Source organism: Polyodon spathula, chromosome 37 (assembly GCF_017654505.1).
Source record: "Polyodon spathula isolate WHYD16114869_AA chromosome 37, ASM1765450v1, whole genome shotgun sequence".
In the NCBI taxonomy this organism is placed as follows: domain Eukaryota; kingdom Metazoa; phylum Chordata; class Actinopteri; order Acipenseriformes; family Polyodontidae; genus Polyodon; species Polyodon spathula.
The window spans coordinates 441,733-458,573 of record NC_054570.1 but is presented as its reverse complement, the minus strand read 5'-3'; the positions used below and the strand labels follow the sequence as shown (position 1 = coordinate 458,573).

Sequence of the window (16,841 nt, the reverse complement as noted above, 5' to 3'; positions counted from 1 at the left end):
CGACGTCTGCTAAATCTCCGAACGTAGGTTAGTAGGTGGAGTTTTTCCCCCAGTGTTGAGAACGGGTCGTTTTCTGTTGTAATGTTTAAATTCTCATAAAGTTTGATGTTGGTAATAGACATAACATGTATCTTTGATGCCATAGGTGAGACCGTATTATACACAGCTGAGTTGATGTTTTCTTTTGACAGCAATGTTTCTACGCTCGGGAGCGCACATACATTGTGTTGAACGAGGTACACGTGCAAAGTTACAACAAACAGAATAGGTCTTGCATATCCGCCAAATATTCAACATATCATCATTATAAAAGCAACTCAGGCATTGATTGTGCCACTTGAAGTAAATTCAACCTTGGATTAAATTTGTACCCTGACCAAAATAATTAAAACCTACAACCCACAATGTCATAGTGCAAATCATTCATTTTGAAACTTCTCTTGTTTTATTATTAAACAACAAAGTATATCAGATTACTTTATTGTCACTGGTGTCCTTTAAATCAGTAAAGAAATGGACTGAAAACCAGCTTTATAACAGTGTGCATGTGTGAGAGAGTCTTTAGTGTGTGTTTGTCTTTGAAAGTTAGTAAAATGCTAGGTTTGGTCCTTATTTAAAGAGTTGACGTCTTTAGCTTAGATCCTTACAACTGACTGTTCTCATCATTGATTTTCTCTCTTAGGCCAAAATAAGCATAACATGCACTGGAATAAAAGCTTATGCAATCTGAACAGATGTTACATCCTTAAACATCAGTATTTGATGAGGTACATTCTCATCATCATAGTTATCATAGCTGTAAAAAGAGAAGGTCAAAGTACAATAAAAGCACTTTACTGTGTAACATAAGTGTAGAGCCCAGTGAGACTCGTGATTCGTTTAAGATTGCATTATTATTATTATTATTATTATTATTATTATTATTATTATTTTATTATTATTATTATTATTAAATTGTCCATTTACCTTTTGCATTTGCCAGTTTTCCTTCTTAAAGTGAACGAGAATTCATGCTTTGCTTTACAACAGACTTTGTGAGAAAGTAATCACGGAAAGGTGGTGATCAGTTTTTATAGAAGAGCTTGCATGTCATTGCTTGACTGTTTTCAAAGAATGGCAAAACAACTATAATGTGCATGTCTATTACTAACATTACTGCTGCATAAAACAGTAATTTAGGAAACCTTCAATTTAGCTATCAGCAAAAATGAAACAACACTCAATTTAGCTATCAGCAAAAATGAAACAACACTTAAACGAGTATTTAAACATCATCAAATATGTGATGTATATTTATATAAAAAAATAATGTTAACACCAATAGTTGCAGAATGTGATCTGCAACCTGCTAATTACCAAAAGAAGAGACTTAGATTAGAAGTTTAAACCCTTCTAAGTATTGCACTATAAAAGTCTGCTGATGCCTTCCTCTCCTGTATGTTCTTTAAGGAAGTAATCTTTCGAGTATCATGAAATAGATTTTTAAAATAAATATTTTTTTTTGTTCTATTTTTTCCTCTCAATTTTGCAAAATACCTGCAAATTGACATTGGAAATATATAATCCTCACAAAGGGCAGTGAAAGAAAGCATCTTGCAACTTCAAAGCTTTATAATCAACCTCACACCACCAAATCAGCGTTTTTGGTACCATTTAAATTGATGTTGTGTTTCATATTTAAGATGATCTCAGCAGAAAAAACGTAACCCCGAGCAATGCTAAAGTGAAATATAATGGTTTTAGGACTGGCACATGATGCTTTTAAAAGTTATTAAGAGTCTGCCATCTGAGAGTTAACCCAAGACAAACTTCCAATAAAACACATGACTCGTCTTGGAGAAACTGTACCCCAAGTACATTATTTATAGCTGATTAAATGTTTAAGAATTTTGTCCTGAACAGTTCGCAACAGTATTAGCCCTTTGAATTCGATAAAAACATATATACATTTCTAAATAAAATTAAAAAAGACAAACAATATGTAGAACCTACTTTTATTCAAATTGGGTAAAACAATAAGAAACTAAGTCATGTAAACTGAAGAAGGCACTAGCCAAAACGTTCACTTGACTTCTTATACTGTTAGCCCCAAATGACTGTAATATGCATCTCTGAGCAGATCTGACAGACTTTGAGGGTTCTAACAGGTGCTTGGTGGGCAGTTGTTTCCACATCCCAGACTGCACAGATTACTGATGATACACACCCCAGAATAAACAGGCTGCCTATGGTGTCCCTACATCCCGTTGATAATGTAATTGCAGGTTAATTGTTTTTACCAAGCCTTGATTAACGCTAACTGAGCTGCTATCCTACTATAACTGAAATAAAGAACTCAACATTTTGGTGCAAAGCCTTCTTAAGGTGTAAAAAGCATTGTAACACCAAGTTCCATATGATTTTACTTGCTTTAAGAATGTTCACGCCCAATTGTGATCATTGTCTGTAGGACCCGGCACAATTTTTTTAAGTTAAAGTTAGGTATCCAGTTAATTGCTTACTAACACAGCTGTAGACAAGTAAGCCAGGAATAGTCTCTCCAGCACTTAGTGGTGGGTTTGCTGTTTGTTTTTCAACCAGCATAAAAATACATATTATTACATTTTCACTGTAGATTGTAATACCATGGCTAGCACTAAATAAAAACCCATCTACGCCACATTGTGCTGTATTTAATTAGAAATTTGGTATGATTTCTATTATTATCCAGTTTGATAATGATGGCAACAAGAAGCCTGGATTTACTGCTGAAATACATTGTTGGGTTAAAGCAGATTTAGTCAGGCTTTGGCACTTGAACAAATAATCTTTTTTTTTTTTTTTTTTAAACAAATTTTAAAAAACAAACAAACAAACAAAAAAAAAAACAGTTTGGAGGGTCAATATCAAATCAAATCCTAAAAAACAGAATTTTTACTTAATAGTTATGGATGTGCTACGTATTTAGTTTTTTTAATCCAGGTTCCTTTATCTAATTTAATATGTCCATATTGCACACAGTGCCATTATGTTTTACGTTAATATGGAATTAATAAAATGAGAATTACTTTAGGAATCATTATACATTTTAGTTGACAGATTAAATGCTAGCCCTATCAGTCCAGAGATAATAGACAAAGATGTGATATATTTTATTGGACTAACTAAAACAATAATTAATCAAAAGCTTTGAGATCTTGAAACCTTGTGATTATTATGTTTAGTCCAGTAAAGGTATCATGTCTCCTCTTTGTCTTTATGAAATGTTTTCATTAAAAAAATGGTATCGCTCTTTTGATAAACGTTTAACACAACATATGTATTGTAGTTATACCTGAACTCTTCAGTACATATCTTAATGGGTGCCCAGCAAGCTGCAAAAGCCTTTCCAATCTACAGCCATACATATGATCCTGTGTAAAGCAGCTAATTAGTGACTCACAGTAATAGGCTTTTTACAGGGTTGATGAGTTGCTGTGTTTTTGTTTCATAGTGATTAAATACAAGCTGACACATAAAGATAAGAAACACAGTACACCCAAGGCTGTTTTCAACCATTGTTTTTAATAAATGAGATGAATAATGCGTTATGCACGCAAAAATAAGAACGCACAGGGCTGGGCAAAAACATCTGGAAGCATTTGATGAGATCACGGGCAATCTATTAATATGGAGTTAAAGGGCACCGGTCCATGGGTCCTAATCCTGTCGCCCTTCCTCTCTGTAATAATCCAGTTTGGTAAAGTCGATAGAGTACTGTAGACCGCAATAGAGTACATTTACAAATGTGGTGGTATTATGATTAGTCGCTGTTTAGTTCTTTAAAATAAGTCCTAGTTTGTAATTCACGCTATAATTAAGATTAATAATAAAATGAATGTGTCAGATGAGGTGAAGATCTTCTTTTGTTCAGCTGGTAATGTATTGGGTTTAAACAGGGGGACCTGTGTTTCCCCAGAGGGACAACAAAGCAGAAAACAGTAACACAGCTGCTCCAACTCTACCTGCAACAAAGTTGGGCCTTACTGGTAGTTTTACTGTGTTGATATAGGGGAGTCAATAGATCTCCTCCACGCACCTGTAGAACTCTGTACTGTATTTTAGACAGTGAGGCTGGCATTGACAATATAAGGCAGTTGAAGCTGGTGAATGCTGGCTGAGGAACAAAGAACCATGTTTTATAAAAGCATGTGACCACCAACAATTGATTTCACTGTAAACATACACTGAGAAGTATAGAGTGTCAGTTTCCCTCAGCGAATCCATTTTATTACCATCATTGGTAGCCTTGCGTTCTCTGCATATTAATACACTGCAGCTTTATGGCATTGCATATTTAATAATGTAATTATGTTGTGTTAAAAACAGATGTATGTTATTGAGTGATAGTGGAGGAAGTCATGTAAAAGTGCAGTTGCAATTACAGACTTAGTGGGCTGCCTGACCTTAAGAATGATCACTACACAGCAAATGCCACCTTGCTCTAATAGCAGCCTAAAAGTCACCTTCAAATATATAAAGTTGATGGTTCTCTGTATATAATGGTAATGAAGCTGATTTGTGACAATTTACCCCACTGTGGTTCTTTCATTTTCCTTAAGTCAATTACATCATGATATAGCACTGCGAAGCAGCCTACACTCCCATAGTAATTCTGGATATGATTGTGTCAATGCAACTTTATTACCTTGGGCTGTTATTCTGTAACGCTATTCCCCATGTAAGGACAGCCTCACACTGGATTGCCTGGCAGCCTCGTCTCACCCCGTGCTGTCAACTCCTTCTCCTGTTCAATCACGAGTTCACGATTTAATGAGGCTACCTCTGATTTCCTTTTAGGGGAAGTCGTTCATTCACTGGGATTGAGGCATGACCCTGTGATGAGCCAATCAGATCCAGAACTCCAGTACACCTTCATGCTGAAAGCTGACCCAGCTGTCTCTGGCATGATAGGGAGTAAAGGAAGATTTGAGTTTGTACCAGAGTGTGTCCCTAAGAATTCTGCTATCCCTCATAATCTCTCTGCGCAGCTAATTATCCACTGCTTACATTTTTAGATATAGCCCGAGAACCACTTATAATGAAACTTGCTCTGGCCATTTATTGCACACATTCTTGAACTCGTTCACCACTGCAGTCGAGGAATTATAACTAATCTGAATTGCAGAACTCTTGAATGGTACAGGAAAGACAATTCCACTGAAAATAGCTGACTACTAATCTGCTATAATATCTTTATATAGTGCATTTCATAGTAGACCACCATCACAAAGTGTTTTACAGGGGTAGGCTGTGAACTGTGCATTATATGCAGTCATTTACAATAGGACATTGATTTAACATCTCATCCGCAGGATGGAGCACAAGGAGGTTAAGTGACTTGCTCAGGGTCACACTGTGACTCAATCAGTGGCAGAGGTGGGATTTGAACCAGTGACCTTCTGCTTACAATCCCTGGACTTACATACACAGAAATATGTAGATCTTAGATCTTTTTTTTTTTTCAGTATAAGACACATTGACTCATTAATTTCCCTAAGCTATTTTATTTTTTTTTTAATAAAAAGTAAATAAATCTGCCCTTATATGTCAATGAAGATAGCTGTGCATTGTATTTCTCCTTTACATTCAGTTTTGGTATTAGAAGATCAGAATCATTGTCAGCATTAGATGACTTAACAACATGAACATTCACTTTACAATCAGGATCTGATGGGTTGAACATCCAAGGAAGCTGTTTAAACTTCAACTTGAGGAGAAACAGAGTGGGAGTAAATGGAATCATGACACAACTATCACTATACACTTTGAGCAAGTACCAAATAACAACACATGCTAACATTGTGATCATTGTAATTGTGTTATGCTAAAACATCAATTGTCTTGAGCACATTTTTGTGTTAACTGGTACTTCTTTAAAGCTGCTATCAGGATAGCTCCACCATAATTAAAGCTTCAGCCCAGGCAAATTAAAATGTGTTTTAAATGGAAACAAATAGCCCACATACTAATTTACTTTGAAATTTTAATTTAAAACTAATCAACACCACTAGAATAAAAAGAGCAACACCATTCAAGTTTGATCAGTGCTGCATACATTTGTAAATTGCAAAAGAAAGACAAATGGCTTTCAAATATAATGATATTCTTATAGCGAGCAATGGCAGCTTGAACATTGTACTTCTTGGAGCAATACAGAAAACAGAAATATCTACTCCAATGCAATTCATGTGTACATATAAAAAAAAAAAAAAACACATGCACGTCATGTTCCATCAAACATAGCCTTATGCTTATTGAATCAAAGCTTAAACAACCCACAGTAAATATATACAACAGGTTTCACCAGCAGAGATGTGTGACAATCTTTCAAAAGAAAACGCTAGCCCTTATAAAGAAGAACACTCTTAGAATTGCATTCTGTTAGTAGTGAGATTAAAGAAAATAACAATTATAACCAGTGTTGAGGGTTCGGACATTAAACATGACTATTGTAAAATGTATTAGAAGACAAATTAGATTTACTGCTCAACAGTTATTTCAGAGTCAAACCGCTGAACTGGTACAACAGCATTACTGTATTAAGGCTTTTAACACTTCAACAATTGCATAGATACTGTATTAGATTATGAACAAGGCACAATTGTCTTTTCTACCATCAAAAGTGTACTATTATTATTACTGTTCAATCACATCAGTCTAAAAATGTTTAATCAAGTGCATTAAAAGGCAATGCTTTAAAATAGGTTTAGTTATTTAAACAGGAATTCGTTTTGAATATTGCATTAACAGGAGAGACAAAGTACATTGCTGTGATAGGAATTCAAATGAATGATACAGTCAACATGCAACACAACATGTGTCTGTTCTGGACAGCACTACCCCCCCCCCCCGGTCCATTCGTTAGGATTTCATGTTCACTTTGAATTTAATATAAATGAATTACATTGCTCATGCACTATTCAAAATAAAATCTTAACTAATGAAACCTGAACTTTAAAGCATTACCCATAAAACAAAGAAAAAAATAAATAGCAATGCTACTCTTCCGGATGTACGATTACTTCACTTTCATTACTGGATATGGCCACAGGATTCTCCTCCATCTTCTTAAAAAAAAAAAAAAAAAAAAAAAAAAAAGGAAAAAAGACAATGTGGTTAATTAAACAAAATCCAAAATGCAGGCTTCATGCTAGGTTTTTGACTCAAAGGGGGTACAAATGAAAGAAAATGTTCACCAAAGCAAGTTCAAAACGCTATATATGAAGTCTAAGACTTGCTTATTATTTATTTATATATTTATTTAAATCAAACGTTCCTTTGAGCCAAACACTTTAAATGTACTACAAAAATTAAACATGGCAAAAAAAAATAAGCAAATGTTTTGACAGAAACACAACGATATCTAGCAGACTCCGAATAATAGCAAAGCTGGAGTAAAACAGTGTAATATTAAGCTGAATGGAGTTCAAAGGGAAGCTTGCAGCTTGGCAAAGATCTTTCACACATTTTAAATAGGATAACATCAGTAAAGCACAGCATTGCTGAAGACCAAAACTCAGACTTGAGTTTGAAAAGGTTTCCAATATATATATATATATATATATATATAATTTTGAAAACAGTCAAATATTTGTGATAAGTCTGTCAACCAAAGATGAATAGTGGCTATTCTGCAGATATCTGTCCTCTGTGACACATTTCAAGAACATTTTTACTGCTTTTTATATTAGAAGTTTTTTTATTCATCAAAGTAAGCAACATATTTTTTGTTTTGTTGCATGAGCCTTTGCTGCCCTCTTGTGGTCCAAGATAACACTTTTCTTCCAGTCAAACCAGGAAATGATTGGTACAGCACACCAGTCCTGCCATACAATAGATCATTTTATTGAAGTGCGCCATCTTCTGGTTTAGCACAGAAACGGTTTGTAAATTATATTAGCAAGTCATAAGGCACTACTTACACCTATAAACTATGCAACCAACACAATGATCTATTAATGATCTAATGTGTATGTTTGACAAGAATTCCTGTTTCATTTTATATATATATATATATATATATATATATATATATATATATATAATTTTTAGGTTTAGGTTAAGGTAATAAAATACCAAGCTAAGAAGTAGAAGAAAAAAATTAAGTAATATGTTGATGCTGGGGAGTGGCGGTGATGCAAGATTTGCAATAAATGCTCCTGGCTGTCTTATGGTTTTATCAAAACGACAGGAGGATAAGCTGCGAGACCAATAGAAAATAATGAATTCTAAACTAAAAAAAAAAAAAAAATAACTGCAGAAAATAGAATATTGCAAGCACCCAAAAATAAAGTGAGGAATCAAAGCAATCACTCAGGGGTGGCAAGATCAACTTCCACTGGGCCTCACTGTCATTAGATAGTAGAAGACATGATTATATGTATATTCACTGTTTAGTCTGTGTGTACTTTATAGGGTATATGTACATTTAGTACACTAAACTGCAGCTAGAAAACCAGGCAACACACTTATAAACTCCCACTCTGATCCAATCAGTCTGCCTCTTTTGGGTCATGCCTGCCCTTCTACAGGTTGATATTAATTGATGTGATGTGGACCAAACAGTAAATGAATGAAAAGCTGTTGTGAAGAGCCAGTTAAAAGTGCCCTGAAGGTTCTTGTTTGACACCCCTGAGTTACGTTACAATAGATTGCACTATCCAGGAACAGAAGTAATGTCACACCTTGTAATAAGGGTTCTTTTGAGTCCAAAACCTGCGTGGAAGAGGAAGATAATGTTTGCATTTGTAACAGTACTGTACATAAGGTATCTTATATTTAAGGTATTTCGACAGCATTTTCATTTAACTGGCAATGTATGAAACTGTTAAAAATAATGGAGACTAAAAAGGCTTTCGAAACACATACTTGTCCAAACACAATTCCCACAATTTTATATATGAGTGTATTATTGATACACCTTTCAGAACACGCTTAAGGCCCTGCAACACACTTTCCGGTCATGCTGCTACAAAAGAATGATGCATGCAAAGAATGTTTATAAAAAGGCAGTAGAAATTCGAATCAAACTTTTTTTGTTGTTGTTATCACTTATATAAGTCAAATGAATTCTATCACATGTTCACACTATGAACAAGCGACTTTTCCATTACAACAATGTTTACTAGCACACAAAAATGATTTTTGGCCCTTTGAAATTACAGCTGCTATAGTTAGTAGCATACCAGACACAGGTGATATACTTAGTAATGCCATACATTGTGTTAGGGAACTTGATAAAGTTAGAAAAAAAAAACCTGACTGTATGGAAACGGATTAATGAAAATATGCTTCCTGTTCCTGGCATAGCTCAAAGTCCCACCCAAGGGCTGAATTAAAAAGTGTGTATAGTTCTTAAAATGGAACCTGTTCAATAGGTTTTAGGGAAGTACAAATAATATGATGGAACTACCTGTCCTCGACGTCATTATTAAATTAACCTACTCTGGAAAGAACCCCAGAAATACAGCTCCTTGTCTTCTTATAAAACACAACACTTGCATTGCTTTAAGCCATTACATTTGACTCACCTCGTAAACGGTTCCTGCCCAAAACCGTTTCATTTCCTTGCGTCTCCAGGCAACCAAAGCACTGGTAAGTAGAGTACATGGCACGAGATAGAGCAGGGCTGGCTGCCCCATCTTTGAGAAGACCATCACAACTAATGTCACTATCATACCCACACCATAGGCTGCAAAAAATAAAAGCAAAGACAGAGACAGAGAAAGACAATTGTGATCTATGCATTGTGCAAACAAGCAAATCCAAAATAGGAGATCACCTCTCTTTCTAAACCTGCCATTCTCCCCATCCACCCCAAGTACACATGGATATTTTTGCACAAGTATTAGCAATGGTGTGTACTGTGTAGATACTGTACCTATTGTGCAGGATATGTAGTAGATCTTTGTAGAATTGTTGTTCCACACATCAAACCTGTGGCAATAAGCAACCAGCAATCCTGTTTTGGCAACAAAAAATACACAAAATGTCAGAACTGAAGCCTTACTTAAAATACAATAGCTACAAAAAACAAATAAATAGGATTTAACCCTACTGAAACCAACAGCATTTCTCCTAAGTTTGAAACAATACAACACTCAAATACAATAGCCACCCCACCTGGCACAATAATGTCTCCGTATCCAAGAAGAGAAAATTCCATTCCACACAGGTATTGAGTTGGGGATGAAAGCCTGGGAACTCTCATGACAATGGGAAGCTGTTGTATAAAAAAAAAAAAAAAGCACAGTTGTCGAACACACCAAATTCCAAATTTAAAATGTAAAATTCCTGACCTGAATTTATGCAAATTAAAAAAAAAAAAAAAAACACACAGCAAAAACAGATTTGCAAAATGAAAAGTATGAACCTTATGAAGGAGTAAATGAAGGCACTGCATTATAGAAGTCAGCAGAATAAGTTTTACTTCCCTTTTTATTAACCCTGCATGTTGGTGATTCATTATCTGGCATTGTGATTTATTTACAAATACAAACTATGCTTTGAGGAATCATGCCTTGAAAAGATCTCACATTTCTAATACTGATCAGAAAGAAAACATGGGGAACTGTCTTTATGATTAAGGGTTTACCAAATGATATGCTCACGCTACTTAGAAACAAACAACTTTGCAGTGCTTGAATTAGAATTAGTTCTATGATTTAAAAAAAAAAAAAAAAACAGGATGGTAACTGAAAAGTGGTCAAAAGTTTTCTAAATATTCCCCACAGTGTTTAATTCCACAGATTAGAAATAAATAAATTAAAATAAATAAATTGTATTTTAAACACTTTTTGTCCTTTAAAAATAGAAATCATATCATAATAGCGAAACACTGAAGAGGTCATTATCATCTCTTATTGATCATCAAGGCATTCCATACTTAATGACAAATTCCTGCTAACAAATTTACTGCAGGGGCAGTTACTGTAAATATGAAAGCAAGGTGCATTATCTTGTAGGAATACCTGCTGGGGAGGACATTACAATTATAATCCACAAACAACCAAGAATGATGACATGTGTTTTTGTGCTGGATTATGCCACTTTATAAAACATTAAGGGAATCTACCAAAGAAAAGCGTTCATTATGAATCTGAGTGGCTCAGCCATTGGTGAGATTACATGTTGTAGTGACCATTTTGTACCTCAAGGTAATGCATGTAAAATTACACTCTGACTGGGGAACTTTAAAATCATAAACCAGCAGCAAATAAAGTTGGGACTAGATGACTACTAAACTCAGTGAAAGCAGACAGCACTTTATCACACAACCATATTTCCCCTGCTAAATGTTAATCTAACCAGTTAATGGACTAAAGATTAAAATAAAGGCCTCAACTTTTTTTTTTTTTTTTTAAATATAGAAACCAATTCACTAACATGCGATTTATACACCCACAAACCCCAGTGAACAGATCTGAAATACAGGTCTTACATTCTCATAGGGAGCTGTGGGTTCAGCAGGGACTTCAGCAATGTTTCCACCTCTCTAGGATCAAACCCAAGTCAATAGCTGTTTAATATTTCAAAAGAAAGAAAGCAGCAAACGCCCACCAAACTGGTCAGCTGAGACAGTTAAGAAGCAATTCTAAACCTACTGCACATGCTATTAATTCAAGAAGCTTTAAAAAAAGTCAAAGGCCTCCAGTGCTTACCTTTTCACCAGTGGCTCCTGGGCCAGCAGCAACTTGAACCATAATGCTTTCACCGTTCTATAAAACATGAAGGCTTTTATGTATAATATCACATTTGACTTAGTAGTAGTATTATTATTATTATTAATATAACGTATTGTTTTCACCTCCCCTTGATGTTTACAGCCATTCCTCCAGTATTACATTTAATCCTTTTATTCCAATCAAAAATCATGTGATTCACTGACCTTTCAACTTTTGCTGGCCCTACCTGGTCTATAGCAATAGTGTTAAGCAAGTGGGGCCAACTGAGTTCAAAGGTCACAGTTTGAAGATACTCTTCAAATTAGTTTCAACAGGAATATGTACCTGTGTGTGTATTTTTTATTTGAAAATAAGACCACCTGGACTGCACTGTGGCCAGACAAGTTCCAGTGATGAGACAGGCCAGTCTTTGCAGCCTAAAGCAATTCCAAATAGGATACAGGGTCCCCTGCTGCAATCAAGTCTCACGTTTTAATATTCATGTACCCTACATTATTATTAACAAATACTTGTGCTTACCTTTGTGAAAAAGGGAGTGATGAAAACAAAGAACACATCATAAACAAGCAAAAGGCTCAGCAATGTAACGCAGATCTGAAAGGAAATGAAAACAGGGTTCATGCAGTTTTGGGGTTTATATGTTTTTCCAGGTCTAACCCAACAGACATTCATCTCAACCTTGTGAGAGGCACTGAATGCCCGACAAACACCTCAATTATTAACCCGAGAAAGAGGTTTAGGAGGAGCAGTAACTAATCTTACCAGACAGTACTATTTGCCATAAACGTACCCAGATCAAGGTATTAACTTTTTTTTTTTTTTTTTTTTAATTTACTACAAAATCTCTGAGAAAATGACACTTAATAAATGGAATTCCAGACTATTTGCATGACTCGCACAACCCTGACTGACTTATTCTGCATTGATTAAGATGCACAATAGAACTGCACAGATACGTTTTTGAGTATACAAGTTCCAGCTCAATGGAAGACCTTTATCGGGAAAGACAGAGGGAGTATTGCTAACCAGCAACCTGCAGCGGATAAAATTTTGAATCACAAACCTTGAAGCTTGAGACTTTTAACACCCTTATAAAATTAAGACAAAATGCGATTCCCAACACGTCCTGCAAAATCCAAATCCACCTGAAAAAAATGAACAAAAAGCGCACATGATCACATCTCTCATACTGTAGGACTCAGTTTTTACTTGATCTTGGGGTTAGTGCTCACAGTACCTGTCCTCATTCCGGTAAACTGCCCAAAGTACAGACACTGCAATGCAGAAAGCAGCAAGAAAGAAGAATCGAATTTCAATGGTTTTGTCCCGGAAGGAAAAACTGCAATAAAAAAAAATAATTACACTTCAAATTGAACAATTCATCAGACTGGACTAGAAAACCTGAATCAAGTGGTCACCAAAGGGAATGACATCTATGACTTATTCAAAAAACGTTCTGGAATTTACCAACTGTAGACCTCTTAAATCAGGTCTTTGTCGGGTTTACTGTAGCATCAATACTTCTTGCTGGAATGTGAACTGTACGAAAAGAAAACTACTCACCTGCATCTGCCATATGGTATCATCTGTACCAGTGCAGCCAGACAGCCGTACACAGCCATTGCAGATGCAATGCAAAACATAGCAATCATAACATACACTGAAAGATCAAACACATAGAGGGCAGGTGTCTATATTAAAAACACACACACTTTCAATATTAGAATGAAAAAACCTAACATATGCTATTCAAATTATTGTTATTTGAACAGAATTTGAATAGCAAATGGACATGACCAACTTTCCATTTGTACATTCAATCACCAGGGATTAGAGAAGATGGCAGAAAAGAGATCAATAGTTGCATGGTGAAATTTCAGTTTAAGATTGAGTTTAATGACTGGGCTGTATGGACAAAAAAAACCCCAAAAAATGAAATATATCACAGCACAGGTTTGACATTTTGATTACGAATGACAAAGTTCTTCCTTACCTAGCCACTTGTAGAAAAAGTAAAGTAGAACCAAAATCCCGCACATCCCAAGCACAAATATCACCACTTTCAGTGGCGTGAACTGGATCTCATCCCTGCTCTCAGCTTTCCTCCTTCCTCCCAGCGCTGCTAAATTTATTTCCTGCCTGCAAATTGAACAGATACATGTCCTATTAGCTCTAGATGTTACATTTGTGTGTGTATATATATATATATATATATATATATATATATATATATATATATATAAGTCCCTAAATGCATCACATGACTATGTAACTAAGATGCATGTCTGGTGCCCCGGATAACCACCTGCGTGGCAAATATTTGTTCAGTTTGTTTATGGAGCATCATAAACAAACTGAACAGTCAACAAGTTCTTCTTCCTAAATAGAGTGCACAGAAGTCTAACTTACAAAACAATGTTGTTAATAGATGTAATAACAGAATCCAAAACTTACTGTTCTGCAGCGCCACTCCAATAGCCTCCCAGAGCAAGAGTGAACACAGAGAGAAGTAATATGACCAAAATACTGTAGTCAAACAGAGCTGCAGGTGGTGCATAAAGTTTCACTGATATATTGTCCTTAAAAGCCTAAGGAAAAAAAAACAAAAAGCAATTCACACACTTAAGAAAAACAAAAAACTAAGGCTTTGGTTTTGTACTACTTGAAGAAACTATTTATTAATAAAGGTTAAGACCAAATAAAATGCATTAACAACTCATAATGCCCAAGAATGCATCACTTTAGAATACACAGCTACCCTCTTCAGCTTGTGAGTAGTCTGAAGTTGTGTCTTACTGTTTTAGAATTGTAAACAGGTGTTTCACATCACATTGCTCTTGTGTGAAAATAAATGTATAATATTAGTTACCTCCTGCATATTCAACACATCTTTGTACCTGACAAGGGCAACCTGGATGTTCACTCCCTTGTCAGTGTTGTTTGCTGAGGGTGTGCTCTGGAACAGCAGAAATCCACATTTAAGCTTTTGTCCGTCCTTCAGCTTTAACATTGACAGTTTGATGCAGAGGCACAATGATTGCAGTTTGGACTTACCAGGCTGGTTTTGCTGGCAATCAATATAGCTCTGGCTCCACTGGACTGGGCAATCAAGGCTTTCTCTTCAAAAGTACAGTTTCCTCTCATTACCACCACTGCCTTTCCATTCAGACCCTCAGGAGGAAGATCAGATTGATGGCACAGCACACTTGAGGTCAAGTTAACCAACTGGTATAATGTCTGTAAAAAAAAATAATTAAAACAAAAATTAAGAAACTGGTAATAGTGATTTTTGTGAAGTCAGTATCTAAAAATTTGAGATATCTGCAGTGGTAGCTTTGTAAAATTACTTCTAGGATGCACACAAACTTTACCTAGAGAATAAATCCAGTGGAACTGCAGCTTTAATAACATTTAGGAAGAGTAGAACTGAAACTTGCCCAGCTTGTCTGGCAGAATTAAGGACGCTCAACCTACTAGCTTGAAAGAATATATTTTAGCAACCATGCTCAAGTGTCATTTTCGATTTAAGGTAACTTTACCTCCCTTTTACAGTTTATGCAGATAACTCTGTTAAAGCTGCGGTATCCCTCGATCATTAAAACGATGATCTCTTCTAGTGCCTTTAGGTGACTAAAAGATACAGAATTTGTTTCACAGTAATAAATAAATAAATAAATAAAACTAGGAGAAAACACATGCATCTCAGAGAACTTACGGCATTATCAAGAGATGGTGGAAGAGGTGTCCAAGACGAATTGAAAACAATGCAATATTCATTTTCAGCGGAGTATCCAAATGCACGCAAGACTGCTTCTTGAGCGTTTACCTACAGATTAAGGGGACAATGTTTATGCACTTATTGTCTATCTGGTTTCTCTTTTATTTTTAGTGTACAATATGCTTTTACAGAAAAAATTAGTTAACTGTCGCCATGTTGTTTTCTTTTAGGAGACTCAGAACAAAGTAAGCCAATGTTTACACGGTGAACAGCAGCGCATAGCTTTACAATACGTCTTTAAAACGTTAAGAAATAAGAACAGTTGTCATAATAATACGTATGGTAAAAATGGCAGATTTTAAATGGTAGATTTAACCGCTTAAGAATAAGCGCCGAGTAGCACTCTGTCGTGGCTTTACTGTAGCGTAATACACGACGTAGCATAACGTTTTAATTAAAAGACAAGTACAATATATATGAGTACATTTATAAATCGAAACAACAGTCCGACGGACAACACTCAATTACTATTTGTATAAACGTAATCAATTACAAAAATACAAACCGTAATATTTACCTGGACACACAAAAAAAGGGCACAAATACTCGCAACCAGTATTTTCGACATCACTGGAGATTCACTTGTGTTAGGCCCTTTGTGTTGCAGTTATGGATACGACAAGTGGGTAATTCTCAGAACAACTTTAAACACTTTCAGTTAAGCTTTGGTCCTTCCAAAGCTTCATGTTGACAAAAGCAATCACTGAATAAAGTTTATTTCACTTCCTGTTCCGCTTGGTAATCCCCCTTATGGAGGAGTGGACAGTTGTGACACCCGCAGCCATACAATCACAACCATGTTGTTACAGCATACAAGTTACACTGTATGTACTGACTGTGGATAACTGCACATCAATATTGTATCTGTACGAAAAAGGGCGATCTGGTTCAGAATCGTAACTTTCTATTAGCTGTGTAAGAGATTAGGGTGACCAAACGTCCCGGTTTTCCAAAAAAGGTACCAACATTTTTCTCAAAATCTACAAGGGTAATGAAGAAAATTATTTTTTATAAAGTGATTAACACAGACATGCGTTTTCATTTAGTTTATGTTCAATATGAATCTGCAATTACTGTCTCTGTTTGTAGCTGCTCAGTTCTGGTGGGATTTAGCCCACACAAACTAGGCAAAGCAGATTAGTTGCAAGCATCCGAATCCACATCCAAAGTCAATAAAAATATCCATCCTGACGCAGTGAATGAAAAAAAAAAGGAATAGAGAAAAATGGCAAAACGTAGATTTATTTTTACAACGATCTACACAATTAATCATTTTTATGTATTATTATTATTAATAATAATAAAAAATTGCAGTAGGTATAACACAATATGGCAAGTTAAACATGATTTCCATTACA

General features: G+C 35.4%; 1 protein-coding gene across 5 annotated transcripts; it reads right to left on the bottom strand.

The window, feature by feature from the left end:
* Positions 1-6,954: 6,954 nt before the first annotated feature.
* Positions 6,955-16,297, bottom strand: LOC121304413 (signal peptide peptidase-like 2A). 5 transcript variants are annotated; one of them, XM_041235550.1, is made up of 17 exons: positions 16,001-16,296; positions 15,421-15,531; positions 14,760-14,942; positions 14,575-14,661; positions 14,160-14,293; positions 13,699-13,844; positions 13,269-13,365; positions 12,943-13,044; positions 12,769-12,850; positions 12,225-12,299; positions 11,682-11,738; positions 11,462-11,515; positions 10,144-10,243; positions 9,902-9,982; positions 9,552-9,712; positions 8,706-8,736; positions 6,955-7,088 (listed from the first exon to the last, which is right to left on the bottom strand). In XM_041235550.1, exons 1-17 carry the CDS (start codon positions 16,049-16,051, stop codon positions 7,054-7,056), a joined length of 1,587 nt encoding a protein of 528 aa, XP_041091484.1. In that variant the 5' UTR covers positions 16,052-16,296; the 3' UTR covers positions 6,955-7,053. The 5 variants fall into 5 exon arrangements, with proteins under 5 accessions (XP_041091484.1, XP_041091486.1, XP_041091485.1 ...); XM_041235552.1 differs by having other exon boundaries at positions 6,955-7,085; XM_041235551.1 differs by lacking the exon at positions 8,706-8,736 and having other exon boundaries at positions 6,955-7,085; positions 16,001-16,297.
* Between the last annotated feature and the right edge of the window lie 544 nt (positions 16,298-16,841).